Source organism: Mustela lutreola, chromosome 10 (assembly GCF_030435805.1).
Source record: "Mustela lutreola isolate mMusLut2 chromosome 10, mMusLut2.pri, whole genome shotgun sequence".
Classification (NCBI taxonomy): Eukaryota; Metazoa; Chordata; class Mammalia; order Carnivora; family Mustelidae; genus Mustela; species Mustela lutreola.
Window position 1 is genome coordinate 35,549,851 of NC_081299.1, and position 25,267 is coordinate 35,575,117.

The following is a 25,267-nucleotide window of genomic DNA, read 5'->3' on the forward strand; positions in this document are numbered from 1 at the left end:
TATTTTAAGATTTTATTTATTTATTTGACAAAGACCAGAGAGGGAGAGCATAAGCAGGGGGAGCAGAAGAGAAAGATGCAGGCTCCCCACTGAGGGGGAGCCCTCCTCCAGGCTTGATCCCGGGATCCCAGGATCACAACCCCAGCCAAAGGCAGATGCCTAACCACTGAGACACTAGGTGCTCCTAATATCTATCTTATTTTATTTATTTATTTATTTTTTAAAAAAGATTTTATTTATTTATTTGACAGAGAGAAATCACAAGTAGTCGGAGAGGCAGGCAGAGAGAGAGAGAGGGAAGCAGGCTCCCCGCTGAGCAGAGAGCCCGATGCGGGACTCAATCCCAGGACCCTGAGATCATGACCCGAGCCGAAGGCAGCGGCCTAACCCACTGAGCCACCCAGGCGCCCCTATCTTATTTTATTTTTATTTTAAGATTTTATTTATTTGAGAGAGTACATGCACGAGTGGGGTGGAGGGGGGTGGAAAGGGGCAGAGGGACAGGGAGAAGCAGGCTTCTGGCTGAGCAGGGTGTCCTATTTCAGGCTTAATCCCAAGACCCTGGATCATGACCCAAGCTGAAGGCAGACACTTAACAGACTGAGATACCCAGGTGCCCCCTAATATCTATTTTGAACTTGACTTTTTGTACAGGAACTTTGAGTTCCTCAAAGCCAGAGAGCATGTGTTTTGTCCTTGGAGCCTAGTGCAAAGCCTTTCATATCATAGTTGCTCTGTGAATATTAGTTTAACATATGAGTGGATCACACAAGGTACTAGACTGGATTTCTCTGGCCCTCGCTCTGCTTGCAAGGACTCTGAAGAGATCTCCCCCTCCCCCAAACAACCCTCCAGTCAATCCCTCCATTCACCGTGTTCTCAGACTGTTATAGCCATTTAATGACTGCTTCACTTGAGCAAGGTACAGTGCTGATTGTTGAAACAAGCATTTCCTCTAACTCTCACAATATCCTTAATGGGTGAATACTAATATTGTCCTCATTTTACATCAATTTTTAAAAAACGATTTTATTTATTTATTTGACAGAGATCACAAGTAGGCAGAGTTGGGGAAGCAGGCTTCCTGCTGAGCAGAGATCCCGATGTGGGGCTGGATCCCAGGAGCCTAGGATCATGGTCTGAGCCGAAGGCAGAGCCACCCAGCGCCCCAATTTTAAAAGATTACATGACTTGGCTGAGGTCACCCAGCTAATAATGGGAATCCCAGGTCTGTTTGCCACCAGAGAATTGGTATTTCCAAGTCCAGCTCTATGCCCCCCAGATTTCAAGTTGCCTGACCCTTTACATACTGGAGGAAAATTTCTTTGTAGGGAAGTCTTTCCCAGAGTATCAACACCTGGACAGAAATAAAATCCCCGTTGATCACTGTAGGGAAGGCCAGGCTGGAAGGCGATGGATGATACTCCAGGTGTGAGAAAGTGCAGCCACTGCAGCCTACCAGTCATCCTCCACTCTGCCAGTTGCAGGAAATGAGGCACTCTGCTTTCCATAGCCGACTTGTCTTCCAACTTTCTGAAAAAGTTACACCTTCCTGAATCTTGGTTTCTATTTCTACCAAATGGGGCTGATAATCCCGATCTCACAAATAGCGTTGATAATATTAAATAAAACCGCCAACAGTTTTAAAGTGTCTAAGCACGGTACTCCGGCACACAGGGGCAAACGATAAACGGTAGCTCTGAATGGAGGGAAAGAGCTGGGAGCACTCCAGCCGGATCAGGAGTCTGGGTAGGGCCTAAGAGGATGGCGTCAGCGGATTGGGCCAGCCGAAGGGGGCGGGCCCAGAGGGGAGGAGTCAGCGTCCCGCTGCACTTCTGACTTTGAATCAAGCGCCGTAAGTTTCGGCGGTAGCCAATCCTAGGATAGCATTTTCTTACGTCAACTGTTGCTGAGGCTCAGAGCCACGAGTCTCTCACCGAAATCAGTTCTAGCCGTTGCTGCTGTACCCGTGCTCGGTTCTTACGTGTCTATCCGTTAGGACTGAGAGGACGGGTAGAAAGTTTTGGTCACCTCCCTGAAAATCAGGGCGGGAAAGAGATCCTCGGCTACACGCTCCAAACATGCAGAGCAGCACCAGCTTCCCCTTATGTGCAAGCCGCTGGCCGACGCCCAGTCAGGAGTTGTAGTACCAAGATTCCAGTTCTTATGCAACTTTCTAGAGAAGCAGGAAGTTGCTTTTTTGGGGGAAGCGGGTCAGGGAGGGAAGATAGCCCGCAGATAGAGACGGCGAGGGCGAGAATGTCCTTGGGCTGGACTGGGGAAGTCCTGGCCCTTTAAACTCAAGGGGGAGGATCCGGAAGTGGATGGGCGGGGCAAAGGGCTCTGGTTTATAAAGGGGCCCAGCCGCGCGCGGTCTCCAATCTGCCATTTTCTGTCCCTGAATAGGTCTCTGGCGTCCCCAATTCCCTGTTTTCCTCACAGACTCTATTCCGCCCGTTGGTCCACCACCTCAGGGGAACGATGGCCGCAGAGTCCACAGCCACTGCCGCCATCGCTGCGGAGCTGGTTTCCGCCGACAAGTAAGCGGGACCGTGGAGAGCTTGAGGCACTGGCCAGTCCACGGGGAGGGGGTGGTGGACTGGAGCTCCCCGGGAGGGACAGGCCCGTGAGAGGAAGGACTTGCTTCCCACCGAGCAGCCGTCGCAGTTCGGGGAGATCCGGACTGTAGAAACCCACCCTTTGCAGAGAATCTCGCGCATTAGCAGTAACATTAGTTGGCTGGCGCCCCCTGCCCCGCTTTTCGCGGCCGCCATCTTGCCGGGGGCAGCGGCGGCTGCTCCGTGGTCTGCCCCTCTCCTTCCTCCCCCGGCCCGGGGCTATCGGGGAGGAGGCGGGGCCACAGGGCTCCTGTCTGTCTTTATGTCCGTGCTGTCCCCGCACTCCTGGCTCGCGCATCCAGTAGTGTCCCTAAACAACCCGGGAAAATAACTAACAGATTTGGCGCCAAAAAAAAAAAAAAAAAACAACCCACCAAAAAAATCACCCCACGGGGAAAAAAAAACCACCCTTGTACGAGGAGGAAGGCTGGCCTGGTGGGCTCGGGAGGGGGCGGGGCATTCAGGGGGCGGGGCCACGCGCGCTAGGGTTAGCTTTCCTCCGCGGGCTGGGGAGCAGGGGGCGGGGTCCTGAGGAGGCGGGAAAACTCCATTGTTTGGGGCTGTGCGGTTCGCCCAGATTATCCAACTTCCGCGGTGTGGCGTGGTGAAGCTTGTTTGCTACTGTCTCCTCGCCCATCTCCTGCCCTCCTCCTCTCAGCTATCTTCGTTCTTCGGCCTCTGGTGGAGAGCATAGTGACTCTTTAGGCCTAGGGAGTGCTGGCGAGAAACTTGGCTGCTTCGGTGGGATGCCACCTACCATGTAGGTGGGACGCAAAGCTTCTTCACCTAGCGCTGCGTGGAACTCCTTACTTCAGTCAGTGTTTGGTTGCTAGGTGAATGGGCGGTTGTATGCCCGAAATGTATTAGGTGGACTGGGTAGAAACGATTGCTTTGAAAGCGTTACAGTGCTTGTCAGACAAGGTATTTCTTGAACAGTGAAAGGGGACACTCCGTTAATTAGAGGAAGCAAGTGCCGTTTCCATTTGGTGGGTCTAAATTCCCAATCATCCCTTGATTTTAAGAGCCTGGTTTTATTTTTTCCCTTATACACCTTAGAAGTTCGCTTCTTCCACTATAGAGAGGTTGCTGTGAAGTTTTATGATTAGTTTATAGACTTAACACTCTGATGGTGTTGGTACATTCCAAGTTACTAGAGATTTATTTATCTCTACCTACGCTGCCTACCACTTGGTTCGTTTTCCTTCACGTTTAGCAGTGGTCAAACTACCCTCAGGATCACGTGGGAACTTAGAGAAAATACAATTTTAGTTTCAAGCTCCGTTTTCGGCTTCCTCATTCATTGATTTGATAGGACAGGAGTAGCTTGTGCTTTGTGAGTCATGTGGTCCCCCCCCCTTTTTATTTTTATTTTTATTTATTATTATTATTTTTAAAGATTTTATTTATTTATTTTGATAGAGAGAAATCACAAGTAGATGGAGAGGCAGGAGAGAGAGAAAGAGAGGGAAGCAGGCTCCCTGCCGAGCAGAGAGCCAGATGCGGGACTCGATCCTAGGACCCTGAGATCATGACCTGAGCCGAAGGCAGCGGCTTAACCCACTGAGCCACCCGGGCGCCCCATCCCCCCCCCCCCCTTTTTTAAAATAAGGAACTCCTTGAGACTGATGCTCAGGAGACCATTTTATGGTGTGCTGGACAACTCTAGCAGTCGTTCCATTTAGAGATCCTTGCCCTCTCAGCCCTTAAGAGTATTGAGGGTTTGGTTTTGAGATAAAATTATGCAGCCAGTATGAATTGCAGATATTCAGATGTTACCTGTGTATAGCTAAAGTTAAGGTAGTGGTGAGCTAGTCTCCAGCTTCCTGGCAGGTCATACACTGGGAAAGTACTCATGTGCCTCCAGAAAGGAAAATAAACTATTAAGTTCCAGCCATGAGTTGCAAACTAAAATCTACCAATTGTATGTATTAAGTGCTTTTTTGAATATTTTTACTTGATCCACATGAGTTTGCTGTGAAGTAGTTAACTTCCTTTTATAGGTAAGAAGAATCAAGATTAGAGTGGTGAAATAATTTCCCAGTTCATAAGTGGCACAGTCTGGGTTAAACCCCAGTATTTAATTTTTATAATTTCATTACCCATGAAAAAGCTTACTTTGAGAGTAAATTACATGAAAACCTAATTAGCTAGTCTGAGGGAACGGTAAAGATGGCATTTCTCAGTTAAGTAAGTTAATGGGGGTATTCAGAGGTAAAGTGTCTAAAATGACTTCTTGGGGCGTCCGGGTGGCTCAGTTCTCAAGCGTCTGCCTTGGCTCAGGTCATGATCCCAGGGTCCTGGGATTGAGCCCCGCATGGGAAGAAGCGGGAGGCCTGCTTCTCCCTCTCCCACTCTCTCTGCTTGTATTCCCTCTTTTGCTGTCTCTCTGTCAAATAAATAAATAAACAAATAAATAAAATTGGGGAAGGAGAAGACTTTTTTAGGGGCATCTGGGTGGCTCAGTCAGTTAATTAGGCGGCTGCCTTCGGCTCAGGCCATGGTCCTGGTGTCCTGGGATTGAGTCACTCATAAGGCTGCCCTTTCTGTGGAGAGCCTGTTTCTCACTTTCCCTCTGCCTGTGCTCACTTGCTCGCGTGCTCTCTCAAATAAGTAAAATCTTAAAAGAGAAAATAAATGGCTTGTTTAGGGCACCTGGGTGGCTCAGTCAGTTAAGTATCTGCCTTGAGCACACTTGATGATCCCAGATTCTTGGGGTCAGGTCCAGCATCCAGCTCCCTGCTCAATGGGGAGTCTGCCTCTCCCTCTCTGGCTGCCCCTCTCCCACTGCTCATGTGTGCACGGTCTCTCAAATAAAATCTTACTATTAGTATTTTCTTTTACAGTTTTCTTAAAAGACATCTTTTTAAATATATATATATTTATTTATTTTTAAAAAGATTTTATTTTATTTATTTATTTCTCAGACAGAGATCACAAGCAGGCAGAGAGGCCGGCAGAGAGAGAGAGGGGGAAGCAGGCTCCCCGCTGAGCAGAGAGCCCAATGTGGGGCTTGATCCCAGGACCCTGAGATCATGACCTGAGCCGAAGGCAGAGGCTTTAACCCACTGAGCCACCCAGGCGCCCCAAGACATCTTTTTTTAAAAGATTTTATTTGACAGACAGCGAGAGAGGGAACACAAGCAGGGCGAGTGGTAGAGGAAGAAGTAGGCTTCCCACTGAGTAGGGAGCCGTATTCGGGGCTCAACCCCAGGATCCCTGGGATCATGACCTGAGCCGAGGGCAGAGGCTTTAACCCACTGAGCCACCCAGACGCCCCTAGCTCAGTAATCTTTAAGTTCTGGGTTTGTCATTTCTATTTCCACAAGTGGTTTGTTTCCTCCAGATGCCCCTAGCTCAGTAATCTTTAAGTTCTGGGTTTGTCATTTCTATTTCCACAAGTGGTTTGTTTCCTCTGTGTTGGTGTGTAAGGGGTTATTTTAGTGCTTAGTATTTTGGTGTTTAAAATAAGATTAGAGAACGTCTTGTGAGTTAGCTCCATGGATTTTTTTTTTTTTAAAGATTTTATTTATTTATTTGACAGAGATCGCAAGCAGGCAGAGAGGCAGGCAGAGAGAGAGGAGGAAGCAGGCCCCCTGCTGAGCAGAGAGCCTGATGCAGGTCTTGATCCTAGGACCCTGAGATCATGACCTGAGCCAAAGGCAGAGGCTTAACCCACTGAGCCACCCAGGCGCCCCTGCTCCATGGATTTATGATGAATTAATGTTGTAATTATTTGTTTGAAAGATTTAGCTAGAATACCTGAGTACCTATTTTTCAGTGGGGTGGAGGAATAAAAATAGGTATTTCAGCTCAGATGTGTAAGTGGGAGAAGAGTCCCTCTGGTGGATCTCGGGGGGAAAGCAATAAAAAAACCTATTAGATTGTTTTAGTTGAATTTTTATTTGGTAATGTCAGGGTGCTTTTTTGAGGTCAGAATGAAAAACAAATGGACTAAATGTTGAAATTATTTCTCAATAAGAGGAGTATGACCTTGTACTTTTTTATTTATTTGAGAGAGAGTGCACCCACGAGTGGGGAGGAGGGGTAGAGGGAGAAGGAGTGGGAGAAGCAGACTCTGCTGAGTGGACCCCCACAAGGAGCTCTATCCATGAACATGGATATCAGGACCTGAGCTGAAGTCAGATAATTAACTGAGCCACCCAGGCACTCCTGACCTTGTACTCTTAAGACAATTAATTCATCATCATATCCCATTAACCTTGGTAATGCTAATTATATACATGTCCAAGAGCATTTTTCACTACCACCTTAAAGAATGAGGTCCACTCAATTTAAGAAGCAAAACAATTGGACAAAGAGAAGGACAAACCAAAACACAGACTCTTAACTATAGAGAACAAGCTAATGGTTACCAGGGGGAAGGTGGGTGAGTTGATGGGTGAAATAGATGAAGAGGATTAAAGGTACAGTTATCGTGGGCACCTGGCTGGCTCAGTTATAGACCTTGGGACTCTTGGTCTTGGGGTTGTGAGTTCAAACCCCATGCTGGGCCTGGAGCCAACTTAAAAAAAGTACATTTTTTTAAAAAAAATAAATAAATAAATTAAAAAAAAAAAAAGTACATTTACCATGATGAGGACCAATCTATGTATAGAATTGTTGATTCAGGGTGCCTGGGTGGCTCATTCATTAAGTGTCTGCCTTCAGCTCAGGTCATGATCCTAGGGTCCTGGGATGGAACCCCTCATTGGGTTCCCTGCTTGGTGGGAAGCCTGCTTCTCCCTCTCTCACTGTGTTCCCTCTCTCACTGTGTCTCACTCTGTCAAGTAAATAAATAAAGTCTTAGAAAAAAAAAATTGTTGAATCACTATTACACACTTGAGACTAATACAACATAGATATATATTAACTAGAATTAAATTTAAAATTTATTTTTATTATTATTTTTTTTTAGAATTAAGATTCTTAAAAATAAATAAAATATGGGCACCTGGGTAGCTTGGTCAATTGAGTGTCTGATTCTCGGTTTTGGCTCAGGTCATGATCTCTGGTTCATGAGATGAGCACTGCATGGGGTTCTGTACTAGTGGGGAATCTGCTTATGTCTTTCTCTCCTGCCCCTCCCCCTGCTGGCATGCCCTCTTTCTCTCTCTGTCTCGGTCTCTTTGTCTCTGTCTTCAATAAATAAATTTTTTTTTTTTTTAAGATTTTTTTCCTGTTTATTTGACAGAGAGAGAGAGAGATCACAAGTAGGCAGAGCAGCAGGCAGAGAAAGAAGGGGAAGTGGGTGCAGAGAGCCTTCTTGGCAGGGCTCAATCCCAGGACCCCAAGATCATGACCTAAGCCAAAGGTAGATGCTTAACCTACTGAGCCACTCAGGCGCCCCTTCAATAAATAAATCTTTTTTTTTTTTTTTTTTTTTTTTTAAAGATTTTATTTATTATTTATTTGACAGAGAGAGAGAAATCACAAGTAGGCAGAGAGTCAGGCAGAGAGAGAGAGAAGCAGGCTCCCGCTGAGCAAAGAGCCCGATGCGGGGCTCGATCCCAGGACACTGAGATCATGACCTGAGCCGAAGGCAGTGGCTTAATCCACTGAGCCACCCAGGCGCCCCGCAAATCTTTAAAAAAAAATAAGTAAATAAAATTTTAAATGAGGTCCACCCTAAAGACTACACACAAAAAACCCTGTTAGAACTAATGAATGAATTCTGCAGTTTTGTTTAAGGTTTTATTTTTTATATAATCTCTACGTGCAACATTGGGCTGGAATGGAAGACCCTGAGATCAAGAGTTGTATCCTCTACTCACTGAGCCACACAGGTTCCTTACAAAGTTTTAAGTTACTAAAACTTTGCATTTTGGGAAAGGTACCTGGCTCAGTCAGTGGAGCATGTAACTGTTGATCTCAGGGTTGAGTTTGAGACCCATGTTGGGTGTATAGATTACTTAAAAATAAAAATCTTAAAATCAGTTATGTTTTTATACAAGAATAACAATCTGAAAAGGAAACGATGCCATTTAAAATAGAATCAAAGAGTTGTATACTAGGTATAAACCCGACCAAGGAGTGAAAAACTTGTACAAACTTTTTAAAGACTTATTTGAGAGATAGTTTGAGCCTGGGTGCATGAGAGTAGGGGGAGGGACAGAGGAAGAGAATCCTTAAGCAGACCACCACCAAGCATGGAGCCCGACACAGGGCTCCATCTCATAACCCATGAAATTGTGACCTGAGCCAAAACCAAGAGTCAGAGGCCCAACTGACTGAGCCACTTATGTGCCCCTTGGACGGACTTTTGTAGTAAAAACTATAAAACATGGCTGAAAAATTCAAGAAGATACAAATAAACGGAAAGACTTGCCCTGTTTTGGGTTGGAATGCTTAATATTAAGGTGTCCTGGAGTGCTTGAATGGCTCAGTCGTTTGGGTGTCTGACTCTTGGTTTCTCAGCACAGGTGATAGTCTCGGGGTACTGGGATTGAACCCTGCATCTGGCTATGCTCTCAGCAAGGAGTTGGCTTGAGAGTCTCCCCCTCTCCTTCCACCCCTCCCCTTGCTCAAGCACACTAGATTAAAAAGATCTATCTAGGGGCGCCTGGGTGGCTCAGTGGTTTGGGCTGCTGCCTTCGGCTCAGGTCATGATCCTCAGGGTCCTGGGATCGAGCCCCGCATCGGGCTCTCTGCTCCGCAGGAAGCCTGCTTCCCTCTCTCTCTCTCTCTCTCTTTCTGCCTGCCTCTCTGCCTACTTGTGATCTCTGTCTGTCAAATAAATAAATAAATAAAATCTTAAAAAAAAAAAAAAGATCTATCTATATGACAGAGAAGTACAAGCAGGCAGAGGGAGAGGGAGAAGTAGGCTCCCCATGGAGCAGGGAATCTGATGCTCCCTCCAAGCAGGGATTCTGATCCCAGGACCCTGGGGTCATGAACTGAGTCACCCAGGTGTCTTCCTTCTTTTAAAACATTTTATTTATTTACAAATTTATTGTTTATATAAGTAAAATAAAAATCTTTAAAAAAATGTTCATACTACCAAAGAGATTTATAGATTCCACACAATCTATATCAAAATTTCAATGGTATTTTTGCAGATATAGTAGTTTCATCCTACAATTTATAAGGAATCTCAAGGGATCCCAAAAAGCCATAGCAGTTTTTAAAAAAAAGAGCAGAGTTGGAGAGCCCACTTCTGATTTCACAACATTACAAAGCTACAATAATGGGAACTGTGGTAACTGACATAAAGACAGACAAATAGACCAATGAACAGAATAGAAAGTCCTGAAATAAATCCTCACGTAGGGTCAAATGATCTTTGACAAAGATGCCAAGACCACTCTATGAGGAAAGAATAGTCTCTTCAACAAATGGTGTTGGGAAAACTGGATATGCTGATGCAGAAGAATGAAGTTGGACCCTTATCTTACCTTACACCATATATGAAACTGGACTGAAAATGGATTGAACACCTAAATGTAAGGCCTGAAACCAAAATTCCTGAGGGAAAGCTTAGATAAAAGCTCCGTGATATTGGACTTGGTCTTGGATAGGGTACCAAAAGCACAGACAACAAAAGAAAAATAGACCAGTTTAAGACTACATAAAATTTTGGGGCCCCTGGGTGGCTCCGTGGATTACGCTGCTGCCTTCGGCTCAGGTCATGATCTCAGGGTCCTGGGATCGAGTCCCACATCGGGCTCTCTGCTTCCTCCTCTTCCTCCTCTCTCTCTCTGCTTGCCTCTCTGCCTCCTTGTGATCTCTCTCTGTCAAATAAATAAAATCTTTAAAAAAAAAAAGACTACATAAAACTTTTAAAACTTTCATTTTTAAAGGTATATTTATTGAGAGAGTGTGGTGGGGGGGGCAGAGAGCGGCAGATGGAGAGAGAGATTCTGAAGTAGACTGCCTGCTGAGTGGGGAGTCTGTTGAGGGGCTCAGTCTACGACCCCAAGATCATGACCTGAGTCAGCCACTCAACAGACTGAGTCATCCACATGCTCCACAAGTTAGGTCTTAATTATTCAAAAGTATTTAATTGATTGTAATTAATTGATTGCTTTTTAAATTTGATATTTAAATTTTTTTTTTTTTTAAGATTTTATTTATTTAACAGACTAGCGAGCACTGGCCTGGGAAGTGGCAGGGAGAGGGAGAAGCAGACTCCTTGCTGAGCAGGAAGCCAGATGCGGGGCTTGACCCCAGAATCCTGGGATCAAGACCTGAGCCAAAGGCAGATGCTCAACCAACTCAGCCACCCAGGCACCCCTAGTTTGTTTGTTTGTTTTAAGAATAATTATTTAAAAGTATGAGGCAAGTCATTAAATTTATTTAATTTATTTTTTTTAAAGATTTCATTTATTTGACAGAGAGACAGAGAAGGAACACAGGCAGGGGGAGTAGGAGGGAGAAACAGGCTTTCTGCTGAGCCTGGAGCCTGATGTGGGGCTTGATCTGGGACCATGACCTGAGTAGAAGGCCAGATGGTTAACAACTGAGCCACCCCAAGTGCCCCAAGTCATTAAATTTAAAACAAAAATTATCTTTTTTTCAGTACATTTTGTTGAAGTAAAACACACTACAAAAAGTGCACAAATGGAAAACGTATAGCTAAGTGAGATTTCACAAGGGAAAATTTGAAACATAATGCTATGGGGGCGCTTGGATAGCTCAGTGGGTTAAAGCCTCTGCCTTTGGCTCAGGTCACGATCCCAGGGCCCTTGAATCAAGTCTCGAATCCTGCTCTCTGCTCAGCTGAGAGCCTGCTTCCTGGTTGCGTCCCCTACCCCACCTCTCTGCCTACTTGTGATCTCTGTCAAATAAATAAAATCTTGGGAAAAAAAAAAAAAACCCACTATGGAACCCTCAATCAAATTCCTCCTTTCAAAGGTAGCTCTTCTGACTTCTAACAATAGGTTAGTTTTGTCAGTTTTTGAACTTTATAAATTGAATTATGCACTGTGTAGTGATATCTAGTTGCTTATACTCAACATTATGAGAATCATACACATTACATACTGTTTTAGTGATTTTTTTTTGTGCTATATAGTGCTCCACTGTATGAATAGACTGTACTTTTTATCCATTCTATCAGGTGGACATTGAGCTTATATTTATTTGTAAGGGTAAATTAAAACTTAGTAGGGAGGATGATAGATGATGATAAATATAATTAGGTGCCTGGAAAACTATTATGTTTCTGGTTGACACTGTGGGCCTTGATTTCCTGTTTCTTTCTTTCTTTCTTTTTTTTTTTTTTAAGACTTTTATTTATTTGACAGAGAAATCACAAGTAGGCAGAGAGGCAGGCAGAGAGAGAGAGGGAAGCAGGCTCCCGGCTGAGCAGAGGGCCCCACGTGGGGCTTGATCCCAAGATCCTGAGATCATGACCTAGGCCGAAGGCAGACGCACAACCCACTGAGCTACTGGGGATTCTGGTTTCCTGTTTCTTTTCTTTTCTTTTTTTTAAGATTTTTAAGCAGGCTTCCTGCTGAGCCACCCAGGTGCCCCAAGACTTTTTTTTTTTTTTAAGATTTTATTCATTTGACAGAGAAGAGCAGAAGCACAAACAAGGGGAGCTGCACGCAGAGGTGGAGGGAGAGGGAGAAGCAGGCTCCTGGCTGATCAGGGATCCCGGCTTAGTCCCAGGCTCCTGGGATCATGACCTGAGCATACGGCAGACCTTTAACAGACTGAGCCACCCAGGTGTCCCTGGTCATTCTTTAAGGAGAATTTTGTGAAGCACTTTTCTTGTCTCCCAGGTCCTAAGTGTGTTTCCTCTATATTTACTGAACATTTATTTTGGTTACTAGAGATACCACATTTAAGGAGACAGAGGAGGTCCGTTTTCTCAGATGAAGCTTCCATTACTTGGTATAGACTATAAATACGTAGATTAGAGAATGTTAGTGACAAAATATTATACAGATGCTTATCTTAATTTACCCATTTTTAAGATGAAAGTAACTGGATGATTAATTTAGTTTGCATGGTCAAGGATTCACTCCATGATATGTGAGTGACAAGGGACCAGCTATATGAAGATTCTAGCATGGAAACTTTATTCATAGAAATAAGGATAACAGAAAATAGGGTTACACATGCAGACAGGTTTGGTGTGGTGAAAGAAGGCCTAATTGTTTCTGTTCCATGATACGTGAAGCAAGGTCTGGTTAGAAGTAAGGGAGAGGACTGTAGTAGGGTGTAGGAGATTTGAAGAAGAAATAGTCACTTTGGAGAGATTGAAAAAATATTCATGAAGAAAAAATTCTACAGGATGTGTGGTAGGATTGCCAGTGTTGTCCTTATATTATGTTTGTGGCGAGAATTTAAAGTGAGGGTGCCTGGGGTGGCTCAGCCTCTGCCTTCAGCTCAGGTCATGATCCCAGGGTCTTGGGATTGAGCTCCGCATTGGGCTCTCTGCTCAGCAGGGAGCCTGCTTCCCTTCCTCTCTCTCTCTGCCTGCCTCTCTGCCTACTTGTGATCTCTGTCAAATAAATAAACAAAATCTTAAAAAAAAAAATTCCTCATATGAGGGAGATGATAAAACAGGATTTTTTTTTTAAAGATTTTATTTATTTATTTGACAGAGAGATCACAAGTAGGCAGAGAGGCAGGCAGAGAGAGAGGAGGAAGCAGGCTCCCCGCTGTGCAGAGAGCCCGATGTGGGGCTCGATCCCAGGACCCTGAGATCATGACCTGAGCCAAAGGCAGAGGGTTAACCCACTGAGCCACCCAGGCACCCCAAAACATTAGGATTTTTAAGAATGGGATATAGGGGCGCCTGGGTGGCTCAGTGGGTTAAGCCACTGCCTTCGGCTCAGGTCATGATCTCAGGGTCCTGGGATCGAGCCCCACATCGGGCTCTCTGCTCAGCGGGGAGCCTGCTTCCCTCTCTCTCTCTGCCTGCCTCTCCATCTACTTGTGATTTCTCTCTGTCAAATAAATAAATAAAATCTAAAAAAAAAAAAAAAAAAAAAGAATGGGATATAATTGACAGTTTCAGGGTACAATATAATGATCCAATATTTGTATATACTGTTAAATGATAGCAACAATAAGTCTAGATATGACTTTTTTTTTCCAGTTTAAACTAGCTCTTACAAAGTGGACAGTGTGTTTAAAAGATTCCTGCTTAGAAATGGTGAATTGAAGATAATAATGCAAGCATAAACAAATAGCAGGAAAATAGCAGAATTGACACTTCCATTTATAGCTTGTATTCCTAGCTTTGTTAGACACATCAGGTAGTTAAAAACAATTGCTGTCAGTAGTAAACCCACTAGCAGATAACTGAAAATAAAAAATTTGTAAAAGATAATTTTTTTTTTTTTTTTTTTTTTTTTAAAGATTTTATTTATTTTATTTGACAGACAGAGATTACAAATAGGCAGAGAGGCAGGCAGAGAGAGAGAGGAGGAAGCAGGCTCCCTGCCGAGCAGAGAGCCCGATGCGGGACTCGATCCCAGGACCCTGAGATCATGACCTGAGCCGAAGGCAGCGGCTTAACCCACTGAGCCACCCAGGCGCCCGATAATTTTTTTTTTAAAGTAAGCTCTGTGCCCAGCATGGGGCCTGAACTCACCACCAGGAGATTAGGAGCTGAGCCAGCCAGATGCCCTAAGATAAAAGTTGATATTTTAACAGTGAGAAAGTAACTGCTTTTCAAAAGAAACATGCAGTGGAGAAAACTTTTTAAAAACCAGTTATTTAGGGACGCCTGGGTGGCTCAGTTGGTTAAGCAGCTGCCTTTGGCTCAGGTCATGATCCCAGCGTCCTGGGATCGAGTCCCACATCGGGCTCCTTGCTCCGCAGGGAGCCTGCTTCTCCCTCTGACTCTGCCTTCCACTCTGTCTGCCTGTGCTCGCTCTCGCTCGCTCTCTCTCTGACAAATAAATAAATAAAAATCTTAAAAAAAAAAAAACAGTTATTTAGAAATGTTTCCATATATGATTTTATTTTATTTTTTAAGATTTTATTTATTTGACAGATCACAAGTAGGCAGAGAGGCAGGCAGAAAGAGAGGGGGAAGCAGGCTCCATGCTGAGCAGAGAGCCCGATGTGGGGCTCAATCCTAGGACCCTGAGATCATGACCTGAGCTGAAGGCAGAGGGTTAACCCACTGAGCCACCTAGGCTCCCCTCATATGTGATTTTATTGCTAAAATATTTATGTTAATAACTTTGGGAATGCTTGTTTTGCTTCTGAAATCTTTAAAAACTTGATTCACTTTTCAGTTTGTATTAAAACGAAATGTGAAGCTGGCCACCAAACTACATGCACAGAAATGTTCACATCAGTTGTCATAATTGCCAAAACTAGAAATGAGCCAAATGTTCATTAAAGTTGAAAAAAAACAGATTAAAAAATAAAAGAATGTATTCCATGTGCCCTCATTTTCCATGGTCAGTGCTTCTTATTGACATAGATCCAAATTTCTACCTGGTATAACTTTCTTTGTTAGGATTTGCCTGGATTTCCTCCCCCCCCCTTTTTTTTTTAAAAGAATTTATTTATTTGTCAGAGCACAAACAGGGAAGAAGGGGTAACAGCAGGCAGAGGGAGAAGCAGGGTCCCTACTGAGCAGGAAGTCTGGGGATCATGACCTGAGTTTAAGTCAGACACTTAACAGACATAAGCGTCTCTTTTCTGCCTAGATTTCCTTTAACATTTTTTTTTTTTTTAAATATTTTATTTATTTATCAGAGAGAGAGGGGGAGAGAGTGAGCACAGGCAGACAGAATGGCAGGCAGAGGCAGAGGGAGAAGCAGGCTCCCTGCCGAGCAAGGAGCCCGATGTGGGACTTGATCCCAGGACGCTGGGATCATGACCTGAGCCGAAGGCAGCTGCTTAACCAACTGAGCCACCCAGGCGTCCCTCCTTTAACATTTTTTCTCATAATTGTGCATTGGTGGTAAGTCCTCTCTTTTGTATGAAAGAGGAGGTTTTCTTTCTTTTTTTTTTTTTTAAAGAATTTATTTATTTGACAGAGAAAGATCACAAGTAGGCAGAGAGGCAGGCAGAGAGAGAGAGATGAGGAAGCAGGCTCCCTGCTGAGCAGAGAGCCTGCCGCGGGACTCGATCCCAGGACCCCGAGCTCATGACCTGAGCCGAAGGCAGAGGCTTTAACCCACTGAGCCACCCAGGCACCCCCATTCTTATATTTTTTACTATGATTATATAAGTATCATTTTCTTTTGCCTGATTTTATATCTTATTTCTTTCTTTTATTTTTTAAAGTAGGATTCATGCCCACCATGGGACTTGAACTCACCACCCTGAGATCAAGTCAGATCCTCCACTGACTGAGCCAGCCAGGCACGTCTGTGGTTGTTCCTCTGTCTCTGGTTTTTAGAACTTGACAAATACTTCCGTGTTTTTTTGCATGTTTCTTTTGTTTGGGGTTTGTTGGTTTTTGGGTCTGTGGATTTATATTTCTCATCAAAATTGGCAAGTTTTCTGCCATTGTTCATTTTTAAAAAATTTATTGTTGGGTGCCTGGGTGGCTCAGTCGGTTAAGCATCGGACTCTTGATTTCAGCTCAGGTCATGATCTCAGGTTTGTGAGATCCAGCCTGGCATCATGCTCTGTGCTCAGCATGGAGTCTGCTTGAGACTTCTCTCCTCCCTCTGGCCCTCCTGCTCATGCTCTTTATCCGTCTTTCAAATAAATATTAAAATTTATTGTTTATTGTTTTTATGGTATTTGTTTTGTATTTGCCATCATTTCTTTTTAAAAAAGATTTATATATTTGAGAGAGGGTGAAAGAGAGCAAGAGTATGGGCAGGCAGGGAGAGAGAGAGGCACGGACTCCACACTGAGCAGGGAGCCCGATGGCATGGCTCATTCCCAGGACCTTGGGATCATGACCTCAGCTGAAGGCAGACACTTAAGACTGATGGACTGAGCCACCCAGGTGTCCAATTTTTTTTTTTTTTAAGACTTTATTTACTTATTTGAGAGAGAAGAAGAGGGAGCATGTGAGCGCAAGTGGAGGGGGGCGCCAGTGAGGGAGAGAAGCAGACTCCCCACTAAGCAGGAGCCCAGTGTGGGGCCAGATCCCAGGACTTTGGGACCACAACTCGATCCCAGACACTTAAGCAGCTGAGCCACCCTGGTGCCTCTGCCATCATTTCTTTAATTAAATATTTTCTCCATTCCTTTAAATATTTTCTTTCCCCACTATCTTTTCAGGGACCCCAGTCCACATGTATGTTAGTCTCCTTAGTGTTTAATAGTCATGAAGTTCTGTTTTTAAAAAATTTATTTTAGAGGTGCCTGGGTAGCTCTTAGTTTGTAGGCATCTGCCTTCGGCTCAGGTCATGGTCCCAGAGTCCTGGGATTGAGCCCCGCATTGGGCTCCCTGCTTGGTGGGGAGCCTGCTTCTCCCTCTCTCTCTGCCTGCTGCTCTGCCTACTGCTCTGCCTACTTGTGCTACCTCTGTCAAATAAATAAATAAACTTTTAAAAGAAATACTTATTTTTTTTTAAGATTTTATTTATTTGAGAGAGAGAGAGAGAGAGACCGTGAGACAGCATGAGAGGGGAGGTCAGAGGGAGAAGCAGACTCCCCATGGAGCCAGAAGCCCGATGTGGGACTCCATCCCAGGACTCCAGGACCACGAACCAAGCCGCAGGCAGTTGCCCAACCAACTGAGCCACCCAGGCGCCCCCAAAAATACTTATTTTAGAGAGAGAGGAGGGAAAGGACAGGGGGAGAGGGAGAACCTCAAGTAGACTCCACACTAAGTATGGAGCCCGCTGTGGAGCTCAGTCTCACGACCCTGAGATCCCGACCTGAGTGGAAGTTAGGAGTCGGTTGCGTTACTAACTGAGCCACTCACACAACCTGAAATTCAGACTTTTTTTTAAGTCTTTCTGTTTTCATTTTGGATAGTTTTCACTGCTGGCTTTATAAATTTCTAGTGATTTTCTTCTTCAAGTCTGATTGATCGTGTCAAGTGTATTTTTGTCTCCAGAAGTGTGATTTGAATCTTGACTTTTTAAGAAAATACCTTCTATTTTTCTCATACTCCAGCTTCTCTTTACATTCTTGAACATGTGGAGTACATTAAAAATGATTGTCTTGGGACGCCTGGGTGGCTCAGTTGGTTGGGCAGCTGCCTTCGGCTCAGGTCATGATCCCGGCGTCCTGGGATCGAGTCCCACATCGGGCTCCTTGCTGAGCGGGGAGCCTGCTTCTCCCTCTGCCTCTGCCTGCCATTCTGTCTGCCTGTGCTCGCTCTCTCCCCACCCTCTCTCTGATAAATAAATAAAAAATCTTTAAAAAAAAAAAAAATGATTGTCTTAATGTCATTGTCTGTGTCCTTCCTGGGTATGTTTCTCTTGATTACCTTTTTTCCCCACTATGGATTTTTTCCCCACTATTGTTTGCCTGATCATTTTTTACTTACATAACTTATCAGACATTGTGAGGTTTGTTGCTGAGTGTTTTTTTTTTTTTTTAAATTCCTTTAAATATATTTTGATGTTGGGATGCAGTTACTTGGAAATAATTCAGTCCTGGGGGCGCCTGGGTGGCTCAGTGGGTTAAGGGCTCTGCCTTCGGCTCAGGTCATGGTCCCAGAGTCCTGGGATCGAGCCCCGCATCGGGCTTTCTGCTCTGCAGGGAGCCTGCTTCCCCCTCTCTCTCTGCCTACTTGTGATCTCTGTCTGTCGAATAAATAAATAAAATCTTTTTTTTTTTTTTTTTTTTTTTTTTTTTTTTTTTAAAGATTTTATTAATTTATTTGACAGAGAGAAAGATCACAAGTAGGTGGAGAGTCAGGCAGAGAGAGAGGAGGAAGCAGGCTCCCGCTGAGCAAAGAGCCCGATGCGGGGCTCGATCCCAGGACACTGAGATCATGACCTGAGCCGAAGGCAGCGGCTTAATCCACTGAGCCACCCAGGCGCCCCAATAAATAAAATCTTTAAAAAAAAAAAAAAAAGGATAATTCAGTCCTGTTGAGGATTGTCTTTAAGTTTTGTTAGGCAGGCCTGGAACTTAATTTTGTTACTAAATGGTTTTTGCCTCATGTGGTACAGGTATTTCTACCCTGGCATTTGGGAACATGAGTTATTCTAGACCCTGTGTGATCTCTGAAGATTGTTTCATCTTTTCCAGTAACTCTTACCTAGGCCTCAATAGTTTTCTTATGTAGGTGATCAGGACTGGAGGGAACCTTCTGTGGGTATCTGGAGCTTGCTGTCTTTTCTCCATTCTGTTCTGTAAATCCTAGCTACCTAGGCCTCTCCAAACCCCAGACTCTCTCTTTTTTTTTTTTTCTTTTAAAGATTTTATTTATTTATTTGACAGAGAGATCACAAGTCCGCAGAGAGGCAGGCAGAGAGAGAGAGGGAAGCAGGCTCCCGCTGAGCAGAGAGCCCGATGTGGGGCTCGATCCCAGAACGCTGGGATCACGACCTGAGCCGAAGGCAGAGGCTTTAACCCACTGAGCCACCCAGGTGCCCCAAACCCCAGACTCTTATCTCAGTTCTGTGAAACAGACTCTTTTCGGGTTCCTCTGTACTGTGGACAAAATTCTCTAAGCAGTAAGTTGGGGACACTTAAACGGGGCTTATCTCATTTGTTTCCTTTTTCTCAGATAGATCAATGTCCTGTGTTACTAGCTGTTCAGTGTTTGAAAACTGGTGTTTCGTGTTCTTGGCCAGTTTTTTTTTTAGTTGTTTGAGGTGGGAGGGTGAATCTGATACCTGTTAACTTCTGTCATGGCTTAAGTGAAATTTATATAGTATTGCTCCTCACCCCTCATCCATGTGGAGTATAAAACATTTTTGTATTTTTGTTGCCACTGGAGTGCCTCAGTGTTTGTAGCATGTATATACAGCATTCATGTTGTGATTTTAGGGCTTATATTCTATTTAGACGTCTGTTACTACCACATTGCATGGTCCGTGGACTAGTAGTGGTGGTAGACTAATACTGGTTTGTGAACTGTTTGTTACTGGTCTACAAAGAGATAAGAATAAAAATTTGGAGGAAGCATTATTTAATAAACATTCATGGGGCACCTGGGTGGCTCAGTAGGTTAAGCCTCTGCCTTTGGCTCAGGTCATGATCCCAGGGTCCTGGGATCGAGCCCCCTGATCCGGGTCTCTGCTTGTTGGGGGACCTGCTTCCCCTCTCTCTCTGTCTGCCTCTGCCTACTTGTGGTCTGTCCAAAAAAAAAAAAGAATCATCTGATGGGGTGCCTGCCTGGCTCCATTGGTTGAGCGTGTAACTCTTGATCTTAGGGGTTATGAGTTTGAGCCCCATGTTGGGTGTAGGGATTACTTTAAAAAAAAAAAAAGCAAGGAGCAAATGATTGTTGGGGAAGAAAAAAAGGGGCACCTGGTTGGCTCAGTTGGTTAAGCAACTGCGTTCGCCTCAGGTCATGATGGCAGGGTTCTGGGATTGAGCCCTTGCTTCTCCCTCTCCCTCTGCCATTCCCCCTGCTTATGTGCTCTTGTTCTCTCTCTTTCAAATACATACATAAAATCTTTTTTAAAAAATCAAATAAACTATTGTACACTGGAAATAAAAAATCTGATCCTTCAACCATAGGTAATTTGAGAAGCTTGTGTTAAATCTGACCAAAATAACCCCTTAGTGAAGCTATGTGAACACAACCGGCTATGCCTGGAAGTGTAGATAAGGATCCAAGGCCATCATTCTAGGTTTCTGTAAAGGTTATCTACTTTCTTACCTGCAGTTAGAAGTATTGCCTTTTAAACTGTGCTTCATCCCTGTGGCTCTAGCTATGAAGTCTCTGGCTTATTTTCAACCCAGTTTTTTCCTCATTCCCCAGGGCTTTTCATCAGACTTGCTGACCAATATAATATTCACAAAAGAATTAGGAGTTGGAAGCAAAGATTTTGGATTCTGCTGAAAGTAAATGACAACTTAAAAATTTTTTTTGTCTGGGATGCCTGGGTGGCTCAGTTGGTTAAGCAGCTGCCTTCGGCTCAGGTCATGATCCCAGCGTGCTGGGATCGAGTCCCACATCGGGCTCCTTGCTCGGCGGGAGCCTGCTTCTCCCTCTGCCTCTGCCTGTCATTCTGTCTGCCTGTACTCGCTCTCTCCCCCTCTCTCTCTCTGATAAATAAATAAAATCTTAAAAAAAAAAAAAAAATAAATTTTTTTTTGTCTTTAAACCATGTTCTAAGAATGAGACTCCAATACAATACAGTTAATCCTCACCTGTCATTTAATCTCTCCTGCCTTTCTCTGTGCTTCTAAACAAACTGTTCCCTCTGCTTTTTTTTTTTTTTTTTTTAAGTTTATTTTTTTAAGTGATCTCTACACCCAAGGTGGGGCTTGAACTCATGAGCCCTGAGATCAAGAGTCCCTTGCTCTACAGACTGAGGCAGCCAGATGCCCCTGTCCCCACTACTTTTTTTTTTTTTTTTTTTTTTAAAGATTTTATTTATTTATTTGACAGAGAGAAATCACAAGTAGATGGAGAGGCAGGCAGAGAGAGAGAGAGAAGCAGGCTCCCTGCTGAGCAGAGAGCCCGATGCGGAACTCGATCCCAGGACCTTGAGATCATGACCTGAGCCGAAGGCAGTGGCTTAACCCACTGAGCCACCCAGGCGCCCCGTCCCCACTACTTTTTTAACTGTTTGGTTGGAGACTGTCTCCAGTGTGCACAGTAGGTACTAAAATTAAAATGTCTATTAGATTTAAATATTGAATTGAATTAGAATTTTATTTATTTGTCAGAGAGAGCACAAGCAGGGGGAGCAGCAGGCAGAGCAGGCATAGAGAGAAGCAGGCTTCCCGCTGAACGAGGAGCCAGATGTGCTACTCCATCCCTGGACCCTGGGATCATGACCTGAGCTGAAGGCAGCTGCTTAACCGACTTGAGCCACCCAGGCATCCCAGGAATAAGCTATTTTTTTCATTGATCATTTGTTTTCGTCCATATTGCTTGTGTTACTCAGCTCTCTTCATAAATTTGTTAAACTTAATCAACTGAGCCACCCAGGTGCCCCTAAATTTGTTAGAGCTAAAGAAGAAGAAAGTCCAGCTGTAGAAAACTAATAGACTCCATTCTTTTTTTTTTAACCAGATCATTTTAAAAAATTAACATACAATGTATTATTTGTCCCAGGGGTATGGGTCTGTGATTCATCAGTCTTACACAATTCACTACACTCACCATAGCACATACCTTCCCCATTGTCCATCACCCAGCCACCCCATCCCTCCCATCCCCCTCCACTCCAGCAACCCTCAGTTTGTTTCCTGAGTTTGTCTCTTATGGTTTGTCTCCCTCTCTGGTTTTGTAATAGTTTCCATTCCGTTTGTGTTGTTTTTAACCTTTTGGAGAGTTTTCAATAATTGTCTACTCAGGGGAGCCCTTCTTTCTTCTATAGCTTCTGTTCTCATACTTCTAGTTTTCTTGCAGTATGTATTCCAATTCTGAGTAATACTAGGAAGGTTGCCTCTTTCCCCAGTGTACTTTTCTCCATTTCACCAGTTTTGTTTCTTTAAGTAGACTTTGTGCCCATTGTGGAGTCCAGTGCAGAGCTTGAACTCAAAACCCTGAGATCCAGACCTGAGCTGAAATCAAGAGTCAGACACGTAACCAGCTAGGCCACCCAGGTGCCCTTCTCCATTTCATTACTTAACAGCATTCCCAGCTTTCATTTGAGATCTGGTGTGCTTTAGGAGTACATTTTTAAATGATATATGTCCTTATCTGGGTAATACTTTTGGGATATATGTTAAAAGTGATGATAGAGCAGATAAAAAGGCCAGGGATTGATTGATTGATTTGTCAGAGAGAGAGACAGAGCATGAGCAGGCAGAATGGCAGGCAAAGGCAGAGAGAGAAGCTGGCTCCCCGATGAGCAAGAAGCCCAACTCGGACTTTATCCCAAGAGCCTGGACCTGAGCTGAAGGCAGCAGCTTAACTGATTAAGCCACCCAGGCATCCCAAGGATTTTTTTTTAAATTAACATGTAATATTATTTGTTTCAGGGGTACAGGTCTGTGATTCATCAGTCTTACACAATTCACAACGCTCACCATAGCACATACCCTCCCCAGTGTCCATTTCCCAGCCACCGCATCCCTCCCACCCGCTTCCACTCCAACAGTCCTCAGTTTGTTTCCTGAGATTGAGTCTCTTATGGTTTGTCTCCCTCTCTGGTTTTGTCTTGTTTCATTTTCCCTTCCCTTCCCCTATGGTCCTCTGTCTTGTTTCTCAAATTCCTCATATCAGTGAGATCATATGATATTTGTCTCTCTCTGATTAAGGATTTTTTTTTTAAGATTTTATTTGCCAGAGATCACAACTAGGGAGAGAGGCAGGCAGAGAGAGAGGGGAAAGCAGGCTCCCTGCTGAGCAGAGAGCCTGATGCAGGCCTTGATCCCAGGACCCTGGGACCCAAGCTGAAGGCAGAGGCTTTAACCTACTGAGCCACCCAGACACCCCGCTTAAGGTTTTTTTTTTTTTAAGATTTTACTTATTCATTTGAGAGAGAGAGTGAGAGCACAAGTGTGAGGCAGAGGGAGAAGCAGACTCCTTGCCAAACAGAGAGCACCACTGGGTCTCTATTCCAGGACCATGAGATAATGACCTGAGTGGGAGGCAGAGGGAGAAGAAGAAGAAGACTCCCCGCCAAGCGTAGAGCCCCCACAAATGCCAAGGATTTAAATGAATACTAAGTGCATGGGATCAGTCTATAAAATTCCCAAATAGTAACTGAAATCAACCATGTCTTAAAACTTGTCTAAAACCTACAGTATAACTGTATTATAAAGAAGTAGCAAATACAAGTATATTGTAAATTTTTCTTATTTACCAGTTTTTGGTTTTTTTTTTAAGATTTTTATTTATTTATTTGACAGAGAGAAATCACAAGTAGATGGAGAGGCAGGCAGAGAGAGAGAGGGAAGCAGGCTCTCTGCTGAGCAGAGAGCCCGATGCGGGACTCGATCCCAGGACTCCGAGATCATGACCCGAGCCGAAGGCAGCGGCTTAACCCACTGAGCCACCCAGGCGCCCTTATTTACCAGTTTTTAAATATTTTTAGAAAAGATGTATTATAGAGAGGGCGCCACTGGTGGGAGGGACAAAGGCAGAGAGAGAGAGCGAGAGAATCAGAAGCAGACTCCCTGATGAGCCTGGAGCCTGCTTGACCCTGAGATCATGACCCTAGCCAAAATCAAGAGGCCATTGCTCAACTGACTGAGCCACCCAGGCACCCCTATTTTTTTTTTTTTTTTTTTTTAAAGATTTTATTTATTTATTTGACAGAAATCACAAGTAGACGGAGAGGCAGGCAGAGAGAGAGGAGGAAGCAGGCTCCCTGCTGAGCAAGAGAGCCCGATGCGGGACTCGATCCCAGGACCCTGAGATCATGACCTGAGCTGAAGGCAGCAGCTTAACCCACTGAGCCACCCAGGCGCCCCCCTATTTTTTTTTTTTTTAAGATTTTTTTAATTTATTTATTTGACAGAGATTATAAGTAGGCAGAGAAGCAGGCAGAGAACGAGAAAAGGAAGCAGGGTCCCCGCTGAGCAGAGAGCCCGATGTGGGCCTCGATCCCAAGACCCTGGGATCCTGATCTGAGCCGAAGGCAGAGGCTTTAACCCACTGAGCCACCCAGGCGCCCCCAGGCACCCCTATTTACCAATTTTCAAAATAGTGCAGTGGTTTCCTATCATTCTCCAAAGATAATGTGTTCTTTGTTTTTGTTTATATCATTGAGAACTCATTGATTTAAATATATTTGAAGTTTTCAGTCTATTGTAGCTATTATTTTTGTTGATGCTCAGATTAACACTTTTTAAAAAATTTTATTTATTGGAGAGAGAGAGAGAGAGAGAGAGAGAGAGAACGAACACAGGCAGGGGGAGAGGGAGAAGCAGACTCCCAGCCGAGCTGGGAGCCTGACATGGGGCTTGATCCCAGGACCTGGAGATCGTGACCCGAGCTGAAGGCAGATGCCCAACCATCTGAGCCACCCAGACACCCCTCAATTGACACTTCTTTTGATTAGTGGGATTTTATTTAGGCTGTCTCTTGAGTGTGCTTTGTTAATGTTTTTGTACATTATTATGAAACATGTTAAATTTATAGAAAAGTTGCAAAAAAGGATACACATATTCTGCCTTTCCCTGGATTCCTTCTATTTGATTTATAATTCTTTTTGAATGACAATAAGTATATATGTCTCTAAGTCATATTAGATAGTCCTTGCTTTCTGACATGAAAGCCAAACTCACCTTTGTACTTCCCCTGCCCAAGCTTAGAATCTATTATTTTTCAATGGAGTCTTGGTTCCTTTTAGTGAGAGACGGATTTTTGGTACCCCCTAGGTATTCAGGGGTAGGGTACTCATTGCGGCTGATTTGGTCAGTATTTCTAGGTGTTTTCAGTAAACACAACTATGAAATTATTTTTTTTTAAGTTTTTTTTTTTTTTATTTGAGAGAGAGAGAGAGAGAAAGCACAGCCAGGGGAGGGGCAGAGAAATGGACTCCCTGCTGAGCAGGGAGCCCAGTTTGGGATTCAGTCCCAGGATTCTGGGATCCCGACCTGAGCCAAAGGCAGACGCTTAACTGACTGAACCACCCAGGTGCCCTTGAAATGTTTTAAAGATATTTATTAAAACTTCATGGGGGCGCTTGGGTGGCTCAGTGGGTTAAAGCCTCTGCCTTCAGCTCAGGTCATGATGC

The 25,267-nt window shown here is 44.2% G+C and overlaps 1 protein-coding gene across 2 annotated transcripts in view; it reads left to right on the forward strand.

Moving 5' to 3' along the window:
* Positions 1-2,336: 2,336 nt before the first annotated feature.
* NASP (nuclear autoantigenic sperm protein) overlaps positions 2,337-25,267 on the forward strand; it is a 43,496-nt gene continuing 20,565 nt past the window's right edge. Inside the window, exon 1 of one of the 2 annotated variants that reach the window (XM_059137781.1) lies at positions 2,337-2,540. In XM_059137781.1, the coding sequence (XP_058993764.1) occupies positions 2,482-2,540 (59 nt within the window). In that variant the 5' untranslated portion in view covers positions 2,337-2,481. The remainder of the gene's footprint in view (positions 2,541-25,267) is intronic. The other variant, XM_059137782.1, reaches the window with a different exon arrangement.